This window comes from Ictalurus punctatus, chromosome 5 (assembly GCF_001660625.3).
Source record: "Ictalurus punctatus breed USDA103 chromosome 5, Coco_2.0, whole genome shotgun sequence".
Taxonomy (NCBI): domain Eukaryota; kingdom Metazoa; phylum Chordata; class Actinopteri; order Siluriformes; family Ictaluridae; genus Ictalurus; species Ictalurus punctatus.
In genome coordinates this window covers 27735591-27755316 of record NC_030420.2, presented here as the reverse complement: position 1 = coordinate 27755316, position 19726 = coordinate 27735591, and the positions used below count along the sequence as shown (strand labels likewise).

The 19726-nt window shown below is 37.5% G+C and overlaps 2 protein-coding genes across 4 annotated transcripts; both read right to left on the bottom strand.

Moving 5' to 3' along the window:
• Nucleotides 1-980: 980 nt before the first annotated feature.
• On the bottom strand, nt 981-3469 carry LOC108265273 (tumor necrosis factor receptor superfamily member 14). Its single transcript, XM_017467418.3, has 5 exons — nt 3342-3469; nt 1824-1949; nt 1555-1710; nt 1353-1440; nt 981-1268 (listed from the first exon to the last, which is right to left on the bottom strand). Exons 1-5 carry the CDS (start codon nt 3466-3468, stop codon nt 1061-1063), a joined length of 705 nt encoding a protein of 234 aa, XP_017322907.1. The 5' UTR covers nt 3469; the 3' UTR covers nt 981-1060.
• On the bottom strand, nt 3397-19721 carry mad2l2 (mitotic arrest deficient 2 like 2). 3 transcript variants are annotated; one of them, XR_008396381.1, is made up of 10 exons: nt 19385-19526; nt 19186-19304; nt 17992-18063; nt 17702-17802; nt 17071-17165; nt 15385-15458; nt 14890-14982; nt 13496-13912; nt 9351-9528; nt 3397-3535 (listed from the first exon to the last, which is right to left on the bottom strand). XR_008396381.1 is itself a non-coding variant. In XM_053679996.1 (9 exons), exons 1-8 carry the CDS (start codon nt 19422-19424, stop codon nt 13859-13861), a joined length of 648 nt encoding a protein of 215 aa, XP_053535971.1. In that variant the 5' UTR covers nt 19425-19526; the 3' UTR covers nt 13302-13607; nt 13838-13858.
• Nucleotides 19722-19726: the final 5 nt, after the last annotated feature.

Here is a 19726-nt window from a genome sequence, read left to right as displayed (position 1 = left end):
TGGGGTCGGCGCTCGGCCCGCCTGTTCAGCTGAGGACGTCGCTCAGTCTTCCAATTCAGCTGGGGACGTCGCCCCGCTTTCATGCTCTGCCGAGGAAATATCTCAGCCTCCCTGTGCCATTGTAGAAGCCGCCCGGCCTCGTGTTTTTGCGGGGGACATTTTCTCCAGGGGGCCAGGACCACCAGATGGAGAACGTATAATTTTGGGCGCTCCGGGAGTAGCGCCCTTGGGGGAGGGTTCTGACATGTATCAGGAAACTCTGGACTCCACTTCCCATCAGGCACTGCACTACATGTCACATGACCACCTGCACCTGATTCACGTTTCTGTTAATGAGCACTCTTGTGTGTGTGTGTGTGTGTGTGTGTGTGTGTGTGTGTGTGTGTGTGTGTGTGTATATATAGCCATTGTCTGCACTGATTCACGGTCTTTCGTTGTCTTAGACTCCCGTTGTTCATGTCTCGATGTTTGTTTCTTGCCACAGTGTGTTTCAAGGTTGTCATAGTGTATTTGTTTCTTAGTACGTTTCTTTAAATAAATGTCTGCATCTGCTTCTGGCTCAACCCACGACTTGTGACATCAAATAATGATTACTTGAAGACTAATTTAGTCTATTTATTTATAGATAATACATAAATGTGTGAGCAAAATTATTAATGCTTGTTTTTAATGTATAATTAGTTATTAATTTATGAAAGTCTTTATTACTATTTCTGAGACACTTGTGATCCTCCATAGTTTTCAGCTCCACTGTGTAAGAGTTAATGCATCAAGCTAAGATGCATCAAACTAAACTCAGTTAGAACTGTAAATGCATAGTTTCTCTGGTTTGTACAGTATTTGCATTATTATTATTATTATTATTATTATTATTAGTAGTAGTGTGTGTGAGAGAGAGAGAGAGAGAGAGACACACACAGCCTGAAGTATTGTTGAAGACATAAATAAACTATATTGCAGGGCACAATAAGTAGTCTGTGTTATGTTAGATTATTTATTTTTAGTGAAACACTAGCCTTTTGTATTTATACAGTATCTTACTGCTACAATACTAATGTATCTACATCACAGTTTCATTTTCAAAATGATTTCTACAGCATGTTAAAGCTTTCTTATTCTTCCATAATAAAACACTAAAAATGACAATCAACAATATCAGTGAAAACAAAATCCCAACGATGAGGCCGAGATTAGATGGTGTATAGATGCACACAGCATCACTCGATGGTGTTCCCCATGTGACTGTTATCTGCTCCAAAGACTCACAACTGTAAAGGAGTGAGAAATAATTTTCACTGCATTTAAAAACAGAGTTCACAGTACAGAAGAGGTGAAAATCATGTTATACTCACTTTGTATGTGGTTCACAATACATTAAAGAACCATTTGAATATGTCTCTTCAGAGCAGTCTTTACATACAGTATCCTTTAAAGCTGTTCCTGTAAAGAAAGTCTTAATTTGGTGATCAAATTAAATAAAAACATTTGACTGAACGCAGAGGAATTTGAATTAAACATCACCAGATATATTACAGGTAATGTTAAAATGCTAACCTGTCTGGTTGATGTATTGTCCAGGAAGGCAGGTGGAGTGCTCTCTGGCTTTTCTGCAGCTCTCACCATGAGCTAGTATACAATAATGTCCTGGCAAAGGCTCACAGAGTGCATCTGAATTGTATAAACACTTCTTCTTTACCCTTAATCCATTACCTGTGGAAAGAAAACAATACACATTACCTAAAGATATTCTAGATCATTCTATAGGTATTATACTGTATAAGAGGTACTTTAATGTTAAGTTACAGGAATGAGCATTTCTTTACCTTCATCACACACAGTGCAGCTGAGACATGCTGTCAGACCATTCGGGACATCAGTGTAGGTTGATCCAGTGCACACGCTACACTTTGTGCCTGAATTTTTGTAGCAGTGAGTTAACACATGGTGACCTGGACAATAAGATTATATTCTCAAGCTTGTCTCATATACACATTAGTCCGCTGATTGTAGTCACTACATCAATGTAAATAATTTTCTACAGGTGCTGGTGGACAGTGAACATGGGGTCTTCAAGAAGGAATAGCATGTTCCTGAAGCAATATTTCTTTGAACCAATCTTTAATATATGTCATCAGTACTGTATGTGCTTCCAGCTCTTCTTAATCTTCCCAATTTAAATTGATGATATTTAGCCAAATGGGTTTTTTTTGAGTCTGGTTGCAGGATGGGAGTAAGTGATAAAGACAAACACTGGGGACAAAATGTCAGTGAAAGAACATTTGGTTACATTATAATGACATTCATGATTTGCTGAATTTTATTACTCATATTCATTGAGATATAACTAAATAGAACATGTATAATTTAGGACATTCACCATTACGCCGTATAGTCAAGTACATAAGCACCTCAAATTGTCTTTTGGTGTCTCCAAAGCTACAGCAATGGACGTTTCTATTCTAAGTATTAGAAGTAATTTAATTCTAATTTAATTCTTGCAGTGCTTATATCCACTTAAAATGTACACACAATGTCTTTTGAGTTTGTATTTATAAATATGAACAGAAAGATATACATTCATAAGCATAAACAAATATATGGTTGTTTTTTTCTATTTAATCTAAATTGTATAGTGAAAACGTATTTGGAAATAAAGTAAGAATATTAGCACTTTTTTTTGCAAAGCCATTGTTGGTTATTACAGGTTCAAACCATCTATGTTAAGATGTAATTAGGTTTTGTAGGATTGTGGATCAATTCTGGCCCCTTCCTCTTGGTAAATCGTTTTCAATTTTCCAAGGTTACAAGGATTTTCTGATTGACTTGTAATATAAAAATCATAATTTACAATCAACATTTACACACACACACACACACACACACACACACACACACATACATATATATATATATATATATATATATATATATATATATATATATATATATATATATATATATATATATATATATATATATGTATATATATATATATATATATATATATATATATATATATATATATATATATATATATATAATGTCAATTCTTTTTCTGTACCAATTTTGTTTTTAAAAATACCATTGTTTATGCTCATAAATATATACCTTTTAGTTCAATCAAAAGACAACTGTCAATATGTGTAGTGGATATATGCACTGGAATTATAACAAAAACAACTGTGTCTGAATGCTTATTTCCCCTAACTGTAAAGATTCGACATTTCAGTGTTGCTTGAAGAAGGTACATTTATTGTATTTGCAATTACACCTCAATCCGAGCCATTGTGTTCATATAAAATAAGATTCAATAACTAAGTAATAAAAATAAGTTAACATACCAGGAGAGCACATTGGACAGCATTCTTCATTAACTTCATACTCAGCAGTATTGCATACTTTGCACTGCATTACACTAATGAGTTTAAGTATTACTGAATATATGACATAAGTGTCATATAAACGCATGGTAGATGTAGGTGTTTCACCACTTGTAGTACAAGGAATAAAACATCATCTGTGTGCTTAAGTACACCTGAAAAAATAAAAAATTATTCTGTTCAATAGGGAATAAAAATAGTTCTGATTTTCAGGTTTTGATTTTATCATTCAAGCAACAATTTTATCACTCAAGCAACAATTACTACAAACTACAATTGAGAGGGCAAAGAAAAGAGAAGACACTTGTTTTCATGTTGTGTCAGGTTATAAGAGAGCACAACAAAAGTGAGGAAAGTCTTGCAGATTAGAGATAGGTCACAGTGGATTAAACACCTGATTTGGAAGCACAATATTGGGGTGTGACAAATGTCAGGCACATGACTGTGATATTATTGCAATCAGTATCAGAGAGAGAGAGAGAGAGAGAGAGATAAACAGTAGAGCAGTGGTACTCAAAGTGGAGTCTATAAAGCATAGGAGGTCTGTGCTTTTAAAAAATATATATATTTAAACTTTGTTATGGTGGTGGAAATCATTACCCACCCCATTACAATTATAAAACGGATATATACAGTATCTCACAAAAGTGAGTACACCCCTCACATTTTTGTAAATATTTGATTATATCTTTTCATGTGACAACACTAAAGAAATGACACTTTGCTACAATGTAAAGTAGTGAGTGTACATCTTGTATAACAGTGTAAATTTGCTGTCCCCTCAAAATAACTCAACACACAGCCATTAATGTCATTAGCCATTACTGTTACAAGGTCTCAGGTGTGAATGGGGAGCAGGTGTGCTAAATTTGGTGTCATCGCTCTCACACTCCCTCATACTGGTCACTGGAAGTTCAACATGGCACCTCGTGGCAAAGAACTCTCTGAGGATCTGAAAAAGGAATTGTTGCTCTACATAAAGATGACCTAGGCTATAAGAAGATTGCCAAGACCCTGACACTGAGCTGCAGCACGTTGGCCAAGACCATACAGCGGTTTAACAGGACAGGTTCCACTCAGAACAGGCCTCACCATGGTCGACCAAAGAAGTTGAGTGCACGTGCTCAGCGTCATATCCAGAGGTTGTCTTCGGGAAATAGACGTATGAGTGTTGCCAGCATTGCTGCAGAGGTTGAAGGGGTGGGGGGTCAGCCTGTCAGTGCTCAGACCATACGCCGCACACTGCATCAAATTGGTCTGCATGGCTGTTGTCCCAGAAGGAAGCCTCTTCTAAAGATGATGCACAATAAAGCTGGAAATACAGTTTGCTGAAGACAAGAAGACTAAGGATATGGATTACTGGAACCATGTCCTGTGGTCTGCTGAGACCAAGATAAACTTATTTGGTTCAGATGGTGTCAAGCGTGTGTGGCGGCAACCAGATGAGTAGTACAAAGACAAGTGTGTCTTGCCTACAGTCAAGCATGGTGGTAGGAGTGTCATGGTCTGGGGCTGCATGAGTGCTGCCGGCACTGGGGAGCTACAGTTCATTGAAGGAACCATGAATGCCAACATGTACTGTGACATACTGAAGCAGAGCATGATCCCCTCCCTTATGAGACTGGGCCACAGGGCAGTATTCCAGCATGAGACCGATGCCAAAAACACCTCCAAGACGACCACTGCCTTGCTATAGAATCTGAGGGTGAAGGTGATGACCTAAACCCTATTGAGCATCTGTGGGGCATCCTCAAACGGAAGGTAGAGGAGCACAAGGTCTCTAACATCCACCAGCTCCGTGATGTCATCATGGAGGAGTGGAAGAGGACCCCAGTGGCAACCTGTGAAGCTCTGGTGAACTCCATGCCCAAGAGGGTTAAGGCAGTGCTGGAAAATAATGGTGGCCACACAAAATATTGAGACTTTGGGCCCAATTTGGACATTTTCACTTAGGGGTGTACTTACTTTTGTTGGAAGTGGTTTAGACATTAATGGCTATGTGTTGAGTTATTTTGAGGGGACAGTAAATTTACACTGTTATACAAGCTGTACACTCACTACTCTACATTGTAGCAAAGTGTCATTTTTTCAGTGTCGTCACATGAAAAGATATAATCAAATATTTACAAAAATGTGAGGGGTGCACTAACTTTTGTGAAATACTGTATATATCATTATTATATTACAGTCATTGGCCTATTGACTGGAATTGAATTGATTGGGTGTAATCCAAAACTTAATAACTCAAAAACAGGTAATCAACTTGGACCTAAAGTGCTCTGTTGGTGGAAAGTTCAGGAACAAGTGCAGGACTCTAATGAACAGGCAAAATAACACTACATAAGTTTAAATAATGAGTCTAACATTTGAATAGTTTCAAGAGGAAGAAAGGGAAAAATCTGTTTTAAGAGCGTCTGTTAAAGGAGTCCCTGGATGCAAAACATTGAGAACCCCATGCAGGAGAGATACAGGAATCAACTAGATAAATCTGTATGTATTTGTAGATGGAAATACATACAACACTCTAGACCAGTGGTGTCCAGTCTTATTCACAAAGGTCTGATGTGGGTGCAGGTTTTCATTCTAACCAAGCAGGAGCCACACCTGGTTTCACCTGTTTAATCAGCTGGTCTTGGCTTTCAGTAGACTCAAGTGTGACTTCTGTTTGTTTAGGATGAAAACCTGCACCCACACCGGCCCTTTGCGAATAAGATTGGACACCTGCTCAAGTCGAACATTTACATGACCCGAGGCCAGTAAACCGAACTGCTTAAGTAGTTTTTTGACACTGTTCACACTTGTATCCAGTATGTGGCGGTGAATACTTTCATATGGATGCCAAGTACAGGTCTCTGGGGAACATAAATGGGCGTTTCCCAACCAGTGGGCGTCTTTAGACCGTTATTTTAACAAATCAGTTAATGCGGTTGAAAAACGCCTATACCGGTTTGAAAACGCTTTTTTCTTTTGTTCTGCAGCCACCATGTGGATGAGGCGAAAAAGAAAGTGAAACTGAACTGAAATAGTCGTGAAAGTTTACACAAAAAAATAACGCGCACGATTAAGATCATTTTTCCAGCGAAGAGAGAGTGTACATGACATCATGAGAGATTGTAAACCCCTACAGGTTGTCCCCCAAAACATTTACAAGTATACTTTAAACTATTTCATTTGTTTTCACAGTATTATTGCTGTATTTTCATCATTTTCGTCTTTAATTTATTTATTAATTTTCATATGGTTCATTTTCATGTGATTCAATTACGTATGATTCATTTACATGTGATACATTTTCATATGATTCATTTACTAATTTGCTTCTCTTTAAATCCAGTTTTAGACTGATATTACAAAGGTCTTTCCAGATTATTACTTGCTACACTGTATGAGATAACCCCAGTAAAATTGCCTGAATTCTATAATATAATTTGTTCACCATGTTAGGTTTAAATCCTCTAAAAACAGATTCGCAATTAAATAACATTACATCCTTCAAAGCAGTGGCATGTTCCGCTTACTCTCACAATCCTCCAAACACCCAAAGTCTCCATAAACAAATGAGACAGCAGTGTATCCTACAGAAACCGAACGTTGTCCACAACGTGAAAGCAACTCGGAGTGTAAGCTGAACTAACCAACAAAATTACCAAGACTGATAAACAGTCTGCACACAATAATAAATATAATGTCCTTACCTTTTAAAGACTTGTAACAAATAATATAACAGTGTAACACGTAAAGCCGAGGAGATAACACTGATAAAATTAAATAAACAGAAACTCTAACCCGGTCAGAGCTTCAAAACAGAGAAGCACATTAATATAGAAATACATTTTAAGAGGAGTAAGTCCACAAAATCTAGGCGGAGTAATGCAACGACAATATCTTCGATAAAAATCCGAATTCTGTAGAGCTGGAAGGCCGAGTGCAAAAAAAAAAATAATAATAGAAGACCGAAAAAGACTCCGCTGTGTAGGTTATGCAGTTCACCCCGATATCAAGAGTTTAACATAGCTTCCTCCGCTGAAATAAAGTCCTTCTGAACACCGTTATAGGTAATGCGAAGAATGCGAAAAGCTGGGTGAAGTATTCCATAGCGAGCTCCCTCAATACCACGAAGTTGACGCCGAACCTCGTTAAACGCAGCCCGGGCCCGGGCTATCTTGGCTGTGTAGTCAGGGAAAACAGAGATGGTCAAATCCCTCGTTTTAATCCGCTGGATCTCTCTCGCACGGCGTAAAATGTCAACACAGTCACTGTGATACTGGAATCTACACACAATAGCTCGTGGTCGTTCACCAGGCTTGGGCTTCGGCTGAAGGTTCCGGTGGGACCGGTCCAAAACCGGCTCCTTCTCCAGACCAAACGCCTCTTTTAACAAGGCCGCTACAGCAGTAGTTGTACATGTGTCAGCGGCCTCTGGAACTTCCACTATCCTAACGTTATCGCGCCTTGACCTCGACTCCAAATCCTCACATTTATTCTCTAATTGAGTCACGGTCGCAGTGAGAGACTCGATAGTAGTATTTTCATTATTTTCATCCTTTTTTTTTTAAACTGAAAAAAGGTTAACAGCATGCTGCTGTTAATTTTGTTGTTTTTACAGAATTATTGCTGTATTTCCTACTCTGGTGTACTGTAAATTGTTTTACAGTTACTTCCTGTAATTTATTTTCTTCAAAAAAGAGCAGGAAAATAATGTAATCTCACTATTCGTTTGAACACATAATATTGGCACATACAAACTTGTTACACGGAAAATGCTTAGCATATTCCTGTTTATATTTTTGTTGATTCATCCTTGAGATAGCTATTACAATACTAAAAATTTATATATATAATATATAAATTATATATACACACACACACCAATCATATCTCATACTCAACAATTACAATAATAAAAACCACCGGTGTTGCACTTAATACAGCCTTGCACACACTGCTGGGGGCTGCAACAAACCGATTTGACCAAACATACTTTTCTTTTGTACAGACCTCTGGGGCTAAGAGGTTCACAAAGTTTTGATCCATTTGATTTTTTTATTTTATTTTTTACATTGTCTAGTAGCTTTTTGATATAAGGAAGGCAGTCATCTGTGCTGCACATGAATTCAACAGCTTTTTATATTTTGTTTTTTAGGTCTTGACAGGCAGACTCGGATTCAGTTTGAATTAAAAAAATGTAAAAAATACTTTTGAATGAACTTTTAATGTTTTTGATATGTAGTGTTTAATTGTGTAATAAATTATTTTATATGCAAAAGGCCTAAACTTTTCATTATTCTTTTAATTAAACAGCTTGTAGCTACTCTATATTGAGTACTAATGATCCAATGTGATTGTAGCCTAAAGTGTATAGCTGTAAACATACTTTAATTGTTTAACTTACACATTATCTAACTTACATTTGCTTCACTTTAGTAATGTACGCCAAAAACTGTTCAAAATTACTATATAAATTTAACTACTGTAAATAATTTCATAGTACTCACTCCCTTGCACAATTTAGTAATCCAGAAAATCAAGGAACCAAGATTAAGCGAATATCACTTTTTTGTATACTTTTTTAATTTGAATTATTTATGTAATAATATATACAGCAAGTATACTGTATTTTAATTTACGGCACGTTGTACATTACTGTTGTTAGTATTAGAGTATTTTGGAATACAGGATCTTGCTGGCTATTTATTTTTTTTACAGTGTAAGCTGTACTTGGGTGGAGATCTATGCTACAACAGTTTCTCAGTACTTCTCTGTTATCTGGTTAAGTCTTCATTGTTCGATTGTCCAAGAAGAAGAGACACAATCCGACTGGAAAACATACTTTGGGGTGAATGAATGAATGAATGAATGAATGAATCAATGATGCCACACACCGTAGGACCTCATGGTAGTTTGTATATTATTAACTCATTTCAAATGGACTAGAGCACACAATACAAAAATGATATGCAGTTAACTTACTTGTAATTTTGTCCAGTCAGACCTGAATCATTATCCTTTTTTCATTATTTTTCATAATCATTATATTATGAAACAAGTGATAGCTCCCACTCGAGAGCAGGTTTGAATTATTCTTCTTCCGGGTCGTTTGTAGTCAATGACGAGTCGCGTCACGTCTCACGTTACAGCATCTTAAACTCTGTACAGGGAACAGAAATTATTAGTTCACCTCCCGAGTCTCTTCTCTGGTCTGACTCGTTTATTCAGTTGTAACCCCTGTGGTGTAACTGTTTGGTCATGCATGTAGACCTGGGGAGCGGGTTACACTTTAGAGTGTAACACAGGAAGTCAGAGAAAAGGTACATTGTTGTTGCATGCGGCGCACGAGGTTATCATTAAAGGACACTTTTAAAACGGTACGTATCTCTTTATTATTCCACGTTACCAGAAACGGTAACGCGAAAACCCCTGCTGAAAAAAAGCAATATAAACTCCTCATAACATATAATGGAAACTAATATTCCCTGTGGATCTCTAATGGTAATTTGATGCCTTCTATTGGCGGCATGTTATGTCTAGTGGATACCATTAAGCACCATTAATGGTAATGGTTTGTAATGGTATTTGTAGTGAAAACCATTATAAATTCTGTGATGGTTTCTATTGTTTTTGAAGGGTTTTTTTCAGCAGGCACGTGACATGACGGCTGTATATATTCTGTATTGGATACAGAAATGAATTCATAATTCCCAACTCTCCTGACAAACAAGCAGATAGTTAGGTTTTATTTTTACTCCTACAGTTACACGTTTCTGGCTTTCATACTTCTGAGCGATAAATTTGACTTTTTGGCAACCTAATATAGATATCTCAATCTAAATTATATATCAAAAACATGCCTTTTGTGTCTATTAGTATATTGTGCTAACCAGATCTTAGTTGTCATAGTAGTGCTAAAGGGGAGCAGAACTACACTACCCATCAGCCCCAGCACATCATGTTACTATCGTTCACACCTTTTTTGCCTTGATTAGCACCACTACATAAGTTCTAGTTTGTCAGTGACGCTGTCAAGCTTTCTGTTATAATTGTCAGTTGCTCCTGTGTGTGCCTCAGTAGTGCTTCTAGGCTGTATGTTTTTTGTTTGTTTTTTTTTTGCCTCGTATCCACAGTTCATGTTTTTGGTCGTTTGTTTGCACTTTACTTAATAAATTGTCTGCACTTGCATCTGCCTCCTCTATCAATCATTGACACTTATTTTAATATTGTAACTCAGTCTCATATCAAAATGACTGCACTAATACAAACCTGTGATCTGCCTCGAAGAGCTATCAGAGCTGCTGTTATAGAAAATGAATCAACACCTTATCAGTCAGAATCAAGCATTGAACAGTGTTGTTGTATAAATGTCTTTAATTCATTCTGAAATAAGCTACAAAAGTTATTATTTTTTTTTTTTAAAGGACACATTCAAATACCATTAGTAGTGACCCCTTCACCTCTACTTCTTGTTCACTATAATTTCACTACTGCTTATTAATATAGACTGTTTTCTCAGATTGTAGTTGAATATACATATTTTGGAGGTAAATGAGCAGCCATGACCTTCTGTTGAATACAGATGTGAGTAACATTCACACAATCATTCAGCTCTGCAACAGTTTTGCTGCAGGTGTGCAGTTGCACATATATCAAAGGTGTAAAAAAAAACAGCGAAGTTGAGTGTAAAGGAAACTGGGGGAAGACGCACACAATTGTGAAGAAAAAATAGTATAGTGGCGACTGTGAAGTACATGTTTAGAAGCACTTGTTTTCTAAACTGAACACTGTATCTCAATATGGAGTTCTATCAACTAGTTTTGTCCAAAATAGCAAGCTAATTCTAGGGAGTCTGGTCATTTGTCACCAACTGTAGCCAAGAAGTGGCCACTTTCGCATGAAGTGGAGACTGACATGGCAAATAGCCTACAGTATGAACTTGTTTAACCCAGCAACAATATCTAGCTCTTAAAACTCAGTGTTGAAGTGTTAAAATTTTAGATTTTCAATTGGAAAATAGCTTTCAAGATTGCAGACTTCAACATTCTGAAACTTGTAGCCAGCTATAGATATCCAGTATATCAAATGCTCTGTGAGCCATGTGAGGAGCATCTGAGCTTGAGTCTATGACTAAGACTCTGCACCAGACTTCCAATGTCAGTTTCTAACAATATAACCAAATTGCTTGATGATGCTGAATGAGCTGGAATGAGGTTCATGTATTTGTTCCGACATGAAATGAATTACCATGAAATTGGTGTGGATGTGAAAAACACAGCTTAAATAAAGCTCTACTTCTGTTAAATATTAATTATGGAAATCCCCTGACTTTCACTGTCTGCCTACATCCTCAAAAAAAAGTGGAACCAACTTTGTCCCATTGTATCATTTTTAAAAAATATATAATGTTAAATAATAATCAGGTAATGTATTCTACACTGGAATGTGACAGCACCATATTGAGATCAGTGCATGGCACCATCTAGAATTTAATGCTCATTCAAATTTGACAACTGTATAACAACATAAAGGGAACGTATAAACTCTCTTTTCCCAAAGAAAAGAGGAACATCAACGTTCCACCAGAAACCAATGCAGATAATGAAGATTTGCCCACTGACAATCACACAAAATTGAAAGCAACATGCATTATATTTTCGGGTGGAAATTACAGCAACAGGTGTTACTTTTTTTTTTTGCATGAAATTTCCAACACCTGCTCTGTGACCCAAATATTATCTGCCACCTATTAACTTCATGTGGTATATTTTTATTTACAAGGTGGGACACTGTATTTACAAAGAGGTCAGGCTGAGAACTCGGATTTAGGAGGCAGAAAAGGTCTCATGTAATTAGAGTGGTAATGGTATAGAGTCCATATCATGAAAAAGTGAGAAAAAAATAGTTTTTTTTTTTTAAAGAAGAGTTTGGGCATATTGTGTAAAGTGCTCAATTTACAAAATGTACCATTCTCTCTCTCCATACAGTCATATATAAATACAACACAGGGCAACAGTATATTTTAAATTTCATGTGGTGAATTATGGTATTACCGCAAGTTTCAGAGAAGAAACTAAGTCCAAAATCTAACCGCATTTTTAGCCTACAGCAGTTCATGTAGTCCATGAACTACACCTAGTACATGTAGTTCATGTAGTTCATGTAGTCCAGCCTGTGCTGGACTACATTTTAAATAATGCACAATAAAGTTGCACGTTACAGTTACAAGGGTTTTTGCAATTATTGCTCATTAAATGTGGCCTGATCTTTATCTAAATCACAATTTTAGCCAAACACAATTTAGCTCAACTAATAACACACATACAGTAGTAGTTTAGTGCTTTTCCAATCTTTATCAAGGATATTGAGTAGTCATTCATGATACTCTCTAATGGAATTGGTATCTTTCAGCAGGATAATGTGCCCTGGCACACTGCAAAAATTGTTCTGGAATGGTTGAAGAATATGATAAAGAGGTGTTGGCTTGGCCTCCAATTTTCAATTGTCTTGTGGAGTCCATGCCTTGACAGCTCAGAGCTGTTTGCTGGTACAAGGGGGATCTACACAATATTAGGCAGGTGGTTTTAATGTTATGCCTGATAGTTGGTGTATATATAATTACGGTTAATTATATTAGACTCAACAGCAAACCATAAAGTATGAACACTGGTGAGATCTACTATATCGTCCATTAAATCTAGATTAGTCATTTTATTAGTAATTTTTTAAGCATAACTGCCTACCCTGAATTTTCATTCACACTAGGTAGCAAACCCTCATTTTATGTTAAAATATCATGGTATATATGAATAACTTTAAGATACAACCATAAGCTACAAACATTGTAAGTGGACTTATAGTTTAAGTGGACAATAAATTAAAAAAATATATATATATATATATATATATACCACAATAGTATACAATAGGGGCTTTAAAAAAAAAAACTTTTAATAATACACTGGTAGAATGTGAGCATTTTTCACTTCAAGTGAACATTCAGGCCAAAACAAACACACACACACCAGGTGGAAAACAAATACACACATACACGAACATGTACACGTACACACACTTTACATTTTACCTCCCATCATAGTGCAAATGTAACAGCTCGATTTACTCACTTCTCTCATTTTTGTTCTGAAGTAGAGATGGAAAACTTCCTGACATGAAGAAACTGATGATTACTGCTTATCCATACATTCATCAAACCGCATGACGTCTCTGGATATCAAGCTGGTCACAAGAAAAGTATTCCAATATACAAACCAACCCAGCTCACACTGAAGTGGTTAAACACTATGGGTTCAGCTGTACAGAAAGTTAAACAAGGAACTAACGTAGAAATAGAAAAAAAAACGAAACCAACTTTAAAACGAAATCAACAGATTAAAGGTTCCTGATCAAAATACTGTTATACCTAAAGAATTAAATGAGGCTCAGAAAAATAAATAAATAAAGAAAACCTTTTCAGGTGTATTTCTTTTTCATGGTACATTTTGCTGTCCTTTGTGTGCACGTTCCTCCACATAAAGTTGCATCTGTTGAAAGTGAGAAAGTTCATATGCGCTTAAATGACCAGCAGTATTTGTTTTCACACATCTGTCAAGATTACTGCATCACTTCCTCTTTAAAGCTGCAGTACTTTTGCCTCTAAAAATTCACATCGCAAGTTACTTGTCGAGTTTTTATTTTTACCCGGTTGTGCTTCGACACTGCTTCTCTTCGCAGATGAATCTGATGGTTTGAGGCATTCGTATGGGTTGTATATTAGCTCCAATAATTGAAAATGGAGGTGGCGGCAGATAGGGTTTTCTTGGAGTAGAGTTTAGTGCTCTCTCATAGCTAGCAGAAAATAAGTGCAGTTTACCACACTGACAATAGCAAAAAAAAAAAAAAAAAAAAAAACGAAAACAAAAACAGGAAACTCGGTACCTAGCTGAATAAAGCGAACAAGTGTGCTAATGTTAACTAGCTACCTATTGAGCCACTGAAACGTCTTACCTATTCAACAACAAAAAAAAAGTCATCTCTGAATCAGTATTCAATCCCTTCAGATCTCGGAGTTGTCGCCACCTCTCAAAAGCCATGCCGATATTTATTCTCGTGTTAGCACGGATTCTGTCGCTTTCCCTTTTTGACTGCAGGCTCTCCACAGTTCACGGTTTCTTCATTTTGACAACAGCTGATTCTACAGATGTCAACTAAAGTTTAAATTCTAAGCAACTGTTGTACAGACAAGCTGCAAATATTCCACCATTCTCAGCCGCTGCACACGCGGTATAATAGCCGGCTCCTCTTCTTCTTTCTGTTTACGGACATGACGTAAACATGAAGAAACGAATGACATCAAACTGACATTTCACACAAAATCCGACCTGACAGCTCAAATTATAAATCATTATTTTATGCTTAGGGTAAGGTAAAGAGACACTTGATTTTTGTTCATTTTTAACCAAAAACGTTCGGTATTGCAGCTTTAAAGTGCGACTATATTGCTTATGGTTATGCGTGTTACCTTTACTATGTCTGAGGTCATTGTTTTCAGAGGAATGAGCCTGGGCTCCTGCATGAGGACCTCCTGCTCATCTGCTACAATCCAGGGAAAGTCCTGCACACACAGACATGTTTTACTTCACACATTACACAAGGACAGGTACTAGGTGATCATTGGTAGGGAGGCAGCCCAATGCAAATTAAGAAAAAAAGTCAATTAAAATAGTTTAGCATGTAAGTCTCCTGGACAAACAAACAAACAAAGAATCACATGCACTAAAAGCACAGCTGTATGGTGCATAATGCACACTCAAATTCTTATCTCAGGGCTATGGTGGCATCTTTACCTGACAGGACAGGTGTGATTAAATTATTTATAGAGTAGGTGTTACAGTAAAATAATAAGAAACGATCATGTCCTGTTGTAGGAATCTGCATTTAGTCTGAGTAGGTAATGGTAATATGGAGTGTAGTTTTATAATAATAAAATTCTCAGAAATGGGAAATTTGTCCTGACCTTGATCACCTGAACTTTCTCCATGTTTCTAGTGGCAGATTCTCTGGTGTAAACAAGAACAGTAAATGTGCATCCTGCAATGAAGAAATGCATGGAAAATTCAGAATTCCCCATTACCAAGAACAATAATACAGTATTGTAAATGGTTATGTATAATTATTCTAAAGAACACATAGAACTTTAATAATTAATTACAGTATCTCACAAAAGTGAGTACACCCCTCACATTTTTGTAAATATTTGATTATAACTTTTCACGTGACAACACTGAAGAAATGACACTTTGCTACAATGTAAAGTAGTGAGTGTACAGCTTGTGTAACAGTGTAAATTTACTGTCCCCTCAAAATAACTCAACACACAGCCATTAATGTCTAAACCGCTGGCAACAAAAGTAAGTACACCCCTAATTGAAAATACTGCCCTGCGGCCCAGTCTCCGAAGGGAGGGGATCATGCTCTGCTTCAGTATGTCACAGTCATTGTTGGCATTCATGGTTCCTTCAATGAACTGTAGCTCCCCAGTCCCAGCAGCACTCATGCAGCCCCAGACCATGACACTCCCACCACCATGCTTGACTGTAGGCAAGACACACTTGTCTTTGTACTCCTCACCTGGTTGCCGCCACACACGCTTGACGCCATCTGAACCAAATAAGTTTATCTTGGTCTCATCAGACCACAGGACATGGTTCCAGTAATCCATGTCCTTTGTCTGCTTGTCTTCAGCAAACTGTTTGCGGGCTTTCTTGTGCATCATCTTTAGAAGAGGCTTCCTTCTGGGACGATAGCCATGCAGACCAATTTGATGCAGTGTGCGGCGTATGGTCTGAGCACTGACAGGCTGACCCCCCACCCCTTCAACCTCTGCAGCAATGCTGGCCACACTCATACATCTATTTCCCAAAGACAACCTCTGGAAATGACGCTGAGCACGTGCACTCAACTTCTTTGGTCGACCATGGCGAGGCCTGTTCTGAGTGGAACCTGTCCTGTTAAACCGCTGTATGGTCTTGGCCAACGTGCTGCAGCTCAGTGTCAGGATCTTGGCAATCTTCTTATAGCCTAGGCCATCTTTATGTAGAGCAACAATACCTTTTTCAGATCCTCAGAGAGTTCTTTGCCATGAGGTGCCATGTTGAACTTCCAGTGACCAGTCTGAGGGAGTGTGAGAGCGATGACACCAAATTTAACACACCTGCTCCCCATTCACACCTGAGACCTTGTAACATTAACAAGTCACATGACACCGGAGAGGGAAAATGGCTAATTGGGCCCAATTTGGACATTTTCACTTAGGGGTGTACTCACTTTTGTTGCCAGCGGTTTAGACATTAATGGCTGTGTGTTGAGTTATTTTGAGGGGACAGCAAATTTACACTGTTATACAAGCTGTACACTCACTACTTTACAATGTAGCAAAGTGTCATTTCCTGAGTGTTGTCATATGAAAAGTTATAATCAAATATTTACAAAAATGTGAGGGGTGTACTCACTTTTGTGAGATACTGTACATAAAAAAAAAGAAAACACAAGAAAGAAACTACACTGTTGACAACTACAAAGTTTCACCCCCTTTACTGGTTAAAAAAACCTAAACAAAACAAAAAACAAACACTCCCAGCAGCACTTGTTGGTCATGTTCACCCAAAACAAATAACTGAATGTTTTAGAAGTTCTCTCTTACCTGGAGGATTGTTGTCTAAAACAGCATCACAGACACTGATTTTCAGGATCACAGCTCTCAGCAGCTGTTCCACATGAGACAGCAGTGTTTCAGAGCTGCAAAGGAAACATCACAAACATACTAGATATAATGCACAGATAATTATCCATCCATCCATTTTCCCAAACCGCTTATTATAACCAGGGTCACGGGGGAGCTTGGAGTTTATCCCAGGGATCTCATGACACAAGGCAGGGGACACCCTGGACAAGGTTCCAATCCATCTCAGGGCATAATCTCACACACACTTTCACACACCCATTCAATCACTACGGCCAATTTCGAAATGCCAATCAGCCTACAACACATGTCTTTGGACTGGAGGAGGAAACCGGAGTACCCAGAGGAAACCCCCAAAGCACGGGGAGATCGATTGTGCTAATCACTAAGCCACCGTGTCCCCCCAAAACAGGTAATTATAATTCGATATTAAAGTCATTGTCAGAAACAAGATTACAGCCAGTGTACAAAAAATCTTTTGTTTTTCTTCTTTTTTTTAGGTTTTTTGTTGTTACCCAGCTTTCTGTGATTTGTTTCTTTTTTATGTAGAAAAACTTCTACCTGATAAAGAATTCCAAGCTTGTGCTCTTACCTGATAGACAACAAAGGAGGCTGGGAGATCTCAAACACAAATCTCTCCACTGGGTGGTGCTCTTTATCCATGATTACCACCACCACCTTCTCTGCCTCATTCTGCATTCGCATTTCAATATAAAGCACTACATTAAGCTGTATCACAATCTGTAATTAATAATGTATAAGCCCTTGTGTATAATGTACATATAAGATAACAAATAAATCTCAGAGATGGCATGCTTTGGAAACTGCATCTGTAAGTTGTCAATACAAGATGCTGCTTTTTTGTTTTGTTGTTAATCTCACCTTCTCAATAAGCGGTTTAACACACTGGAGTGTGTCCTGGATGTACTGATTCAGCTCGGGGTGACATGACATCTGAAAGTCAAACACACAGACTTATTATAGTAGATGTTTATCATGAAAGGTCTTACATAACCAAGAGCAGTTTTGCACTTTTCCACCAAAGAAAACTTCCGTTATGCAGCTATACCTTTATAATAAATAGGATAAAGCAATGAAAATATGTATCTGTTGCCCTGCACTTTATCAATGTCTGTGGCAATCTCTTTGTGCTGTGTGTAGTTGATGAAATTAACTACACCAAATCTGTTTTTTCTTGACAACATTTTCACAAAAAAATTATAATTGGATAATAGGAAAAGCCACATATGCATGTTGAGAATTTCATCCTTGTCAACAAATCTAAATTGTCTAAACATGAAACCTGGGTCCTTCCACTCTCCGTGGTATTTGCATAATGAAATCTTATAGGACGTTATAGTTTTTTAGCAGGATTTTCAAACACTTAACATTGACAATTTGCACTTCGAACATCTGCACACAAAAATATATTCCTCCAAAAGGTTTTAATGACAAAAGCACTAGACTATTTATAAGGTTTTGGGTCATTTGAAAATACTTGGCAACAATCAATAAGCTGATCATCTTACATCTTTACAGAGATCCAGATGTAGATTTTGATCCCTAATGAAAAAGCCAGAGGCCACATTTGTGAGGAAAACCGCCATGAAGAATCCTTGAGACGAACCAGACAAAAAAAGGAAAAGGGACCCATCCTCTTCTGGCATTATAAATCATTAATCTTCTACTGTATACTGTAAAAGCAACAGTATTAAGAGTGTTGAAAGGATGTTTAGTATGAGTACATTGTGTACAACAGTTCTGGGATGAGCACAGGACAGTCTTTCTGATTACAGCAGCAGTTCTTAGAAGATACAAGTCTACAGTGTGCAGGTGAGATTATCCACTCAAGCAAAGGTGAGTATTGGGACATGCCCATTCTGTAGGTCATACTGCATATGTACATTAAGAAACTTCTGCATATGCTTGTGAAACTGTTCAGCTATTACACTAGTGGAACATTTCTGAAGCATCAGCTCTGCATTGGTGGAAGTTATCATCAGTATCTATTCTAGTCTCGTTTAGTCCTTCCCCTGGATAAATACACCCACTAAATCACCCAGGAGTATCTCTTACCTGAACAGGTACATTGTATTTCTTCCTCTTTTGGAAAATGCCAGAAGGATAAACTTCTCTCACATACAGGATGAGGTGGATGGCCACTTCCAGAAACTCACACAGGATATCCGCCACCACTGGAAACAAAACTATCATCAGACAACACAGGGAATGTGTTATTAAGAAAAAACAACTCAGTGCACCTCTGTATTATCACCTTGACCGAAGTTCAGGTCCTGTCTCGTAAGAGTTGCCATGGTTACGTATTAGGGGAATGAAAAAGGAGATTACTGCTGATCAAACCACTGCTGTTGAGTTAAAGACGATAATTGTCAGCTGAAATCCATAGTAGCGTTTCAATTAGTGTGCTTCCTTTTTATATAAAGCAAATACTCGCTGTCTGACGAACACCACGTGTAACAGAAGGACTTAATAAAACCACAAATTCTGCACTGTGCGATACGATTAAAGCGAGTGTCTCGTTTATCGTGTCGAGAGATTCTTTTGCAGGAATCAACCCACTTAATTTTACAAAAAAAAAAGCTTTAATATAATTGAA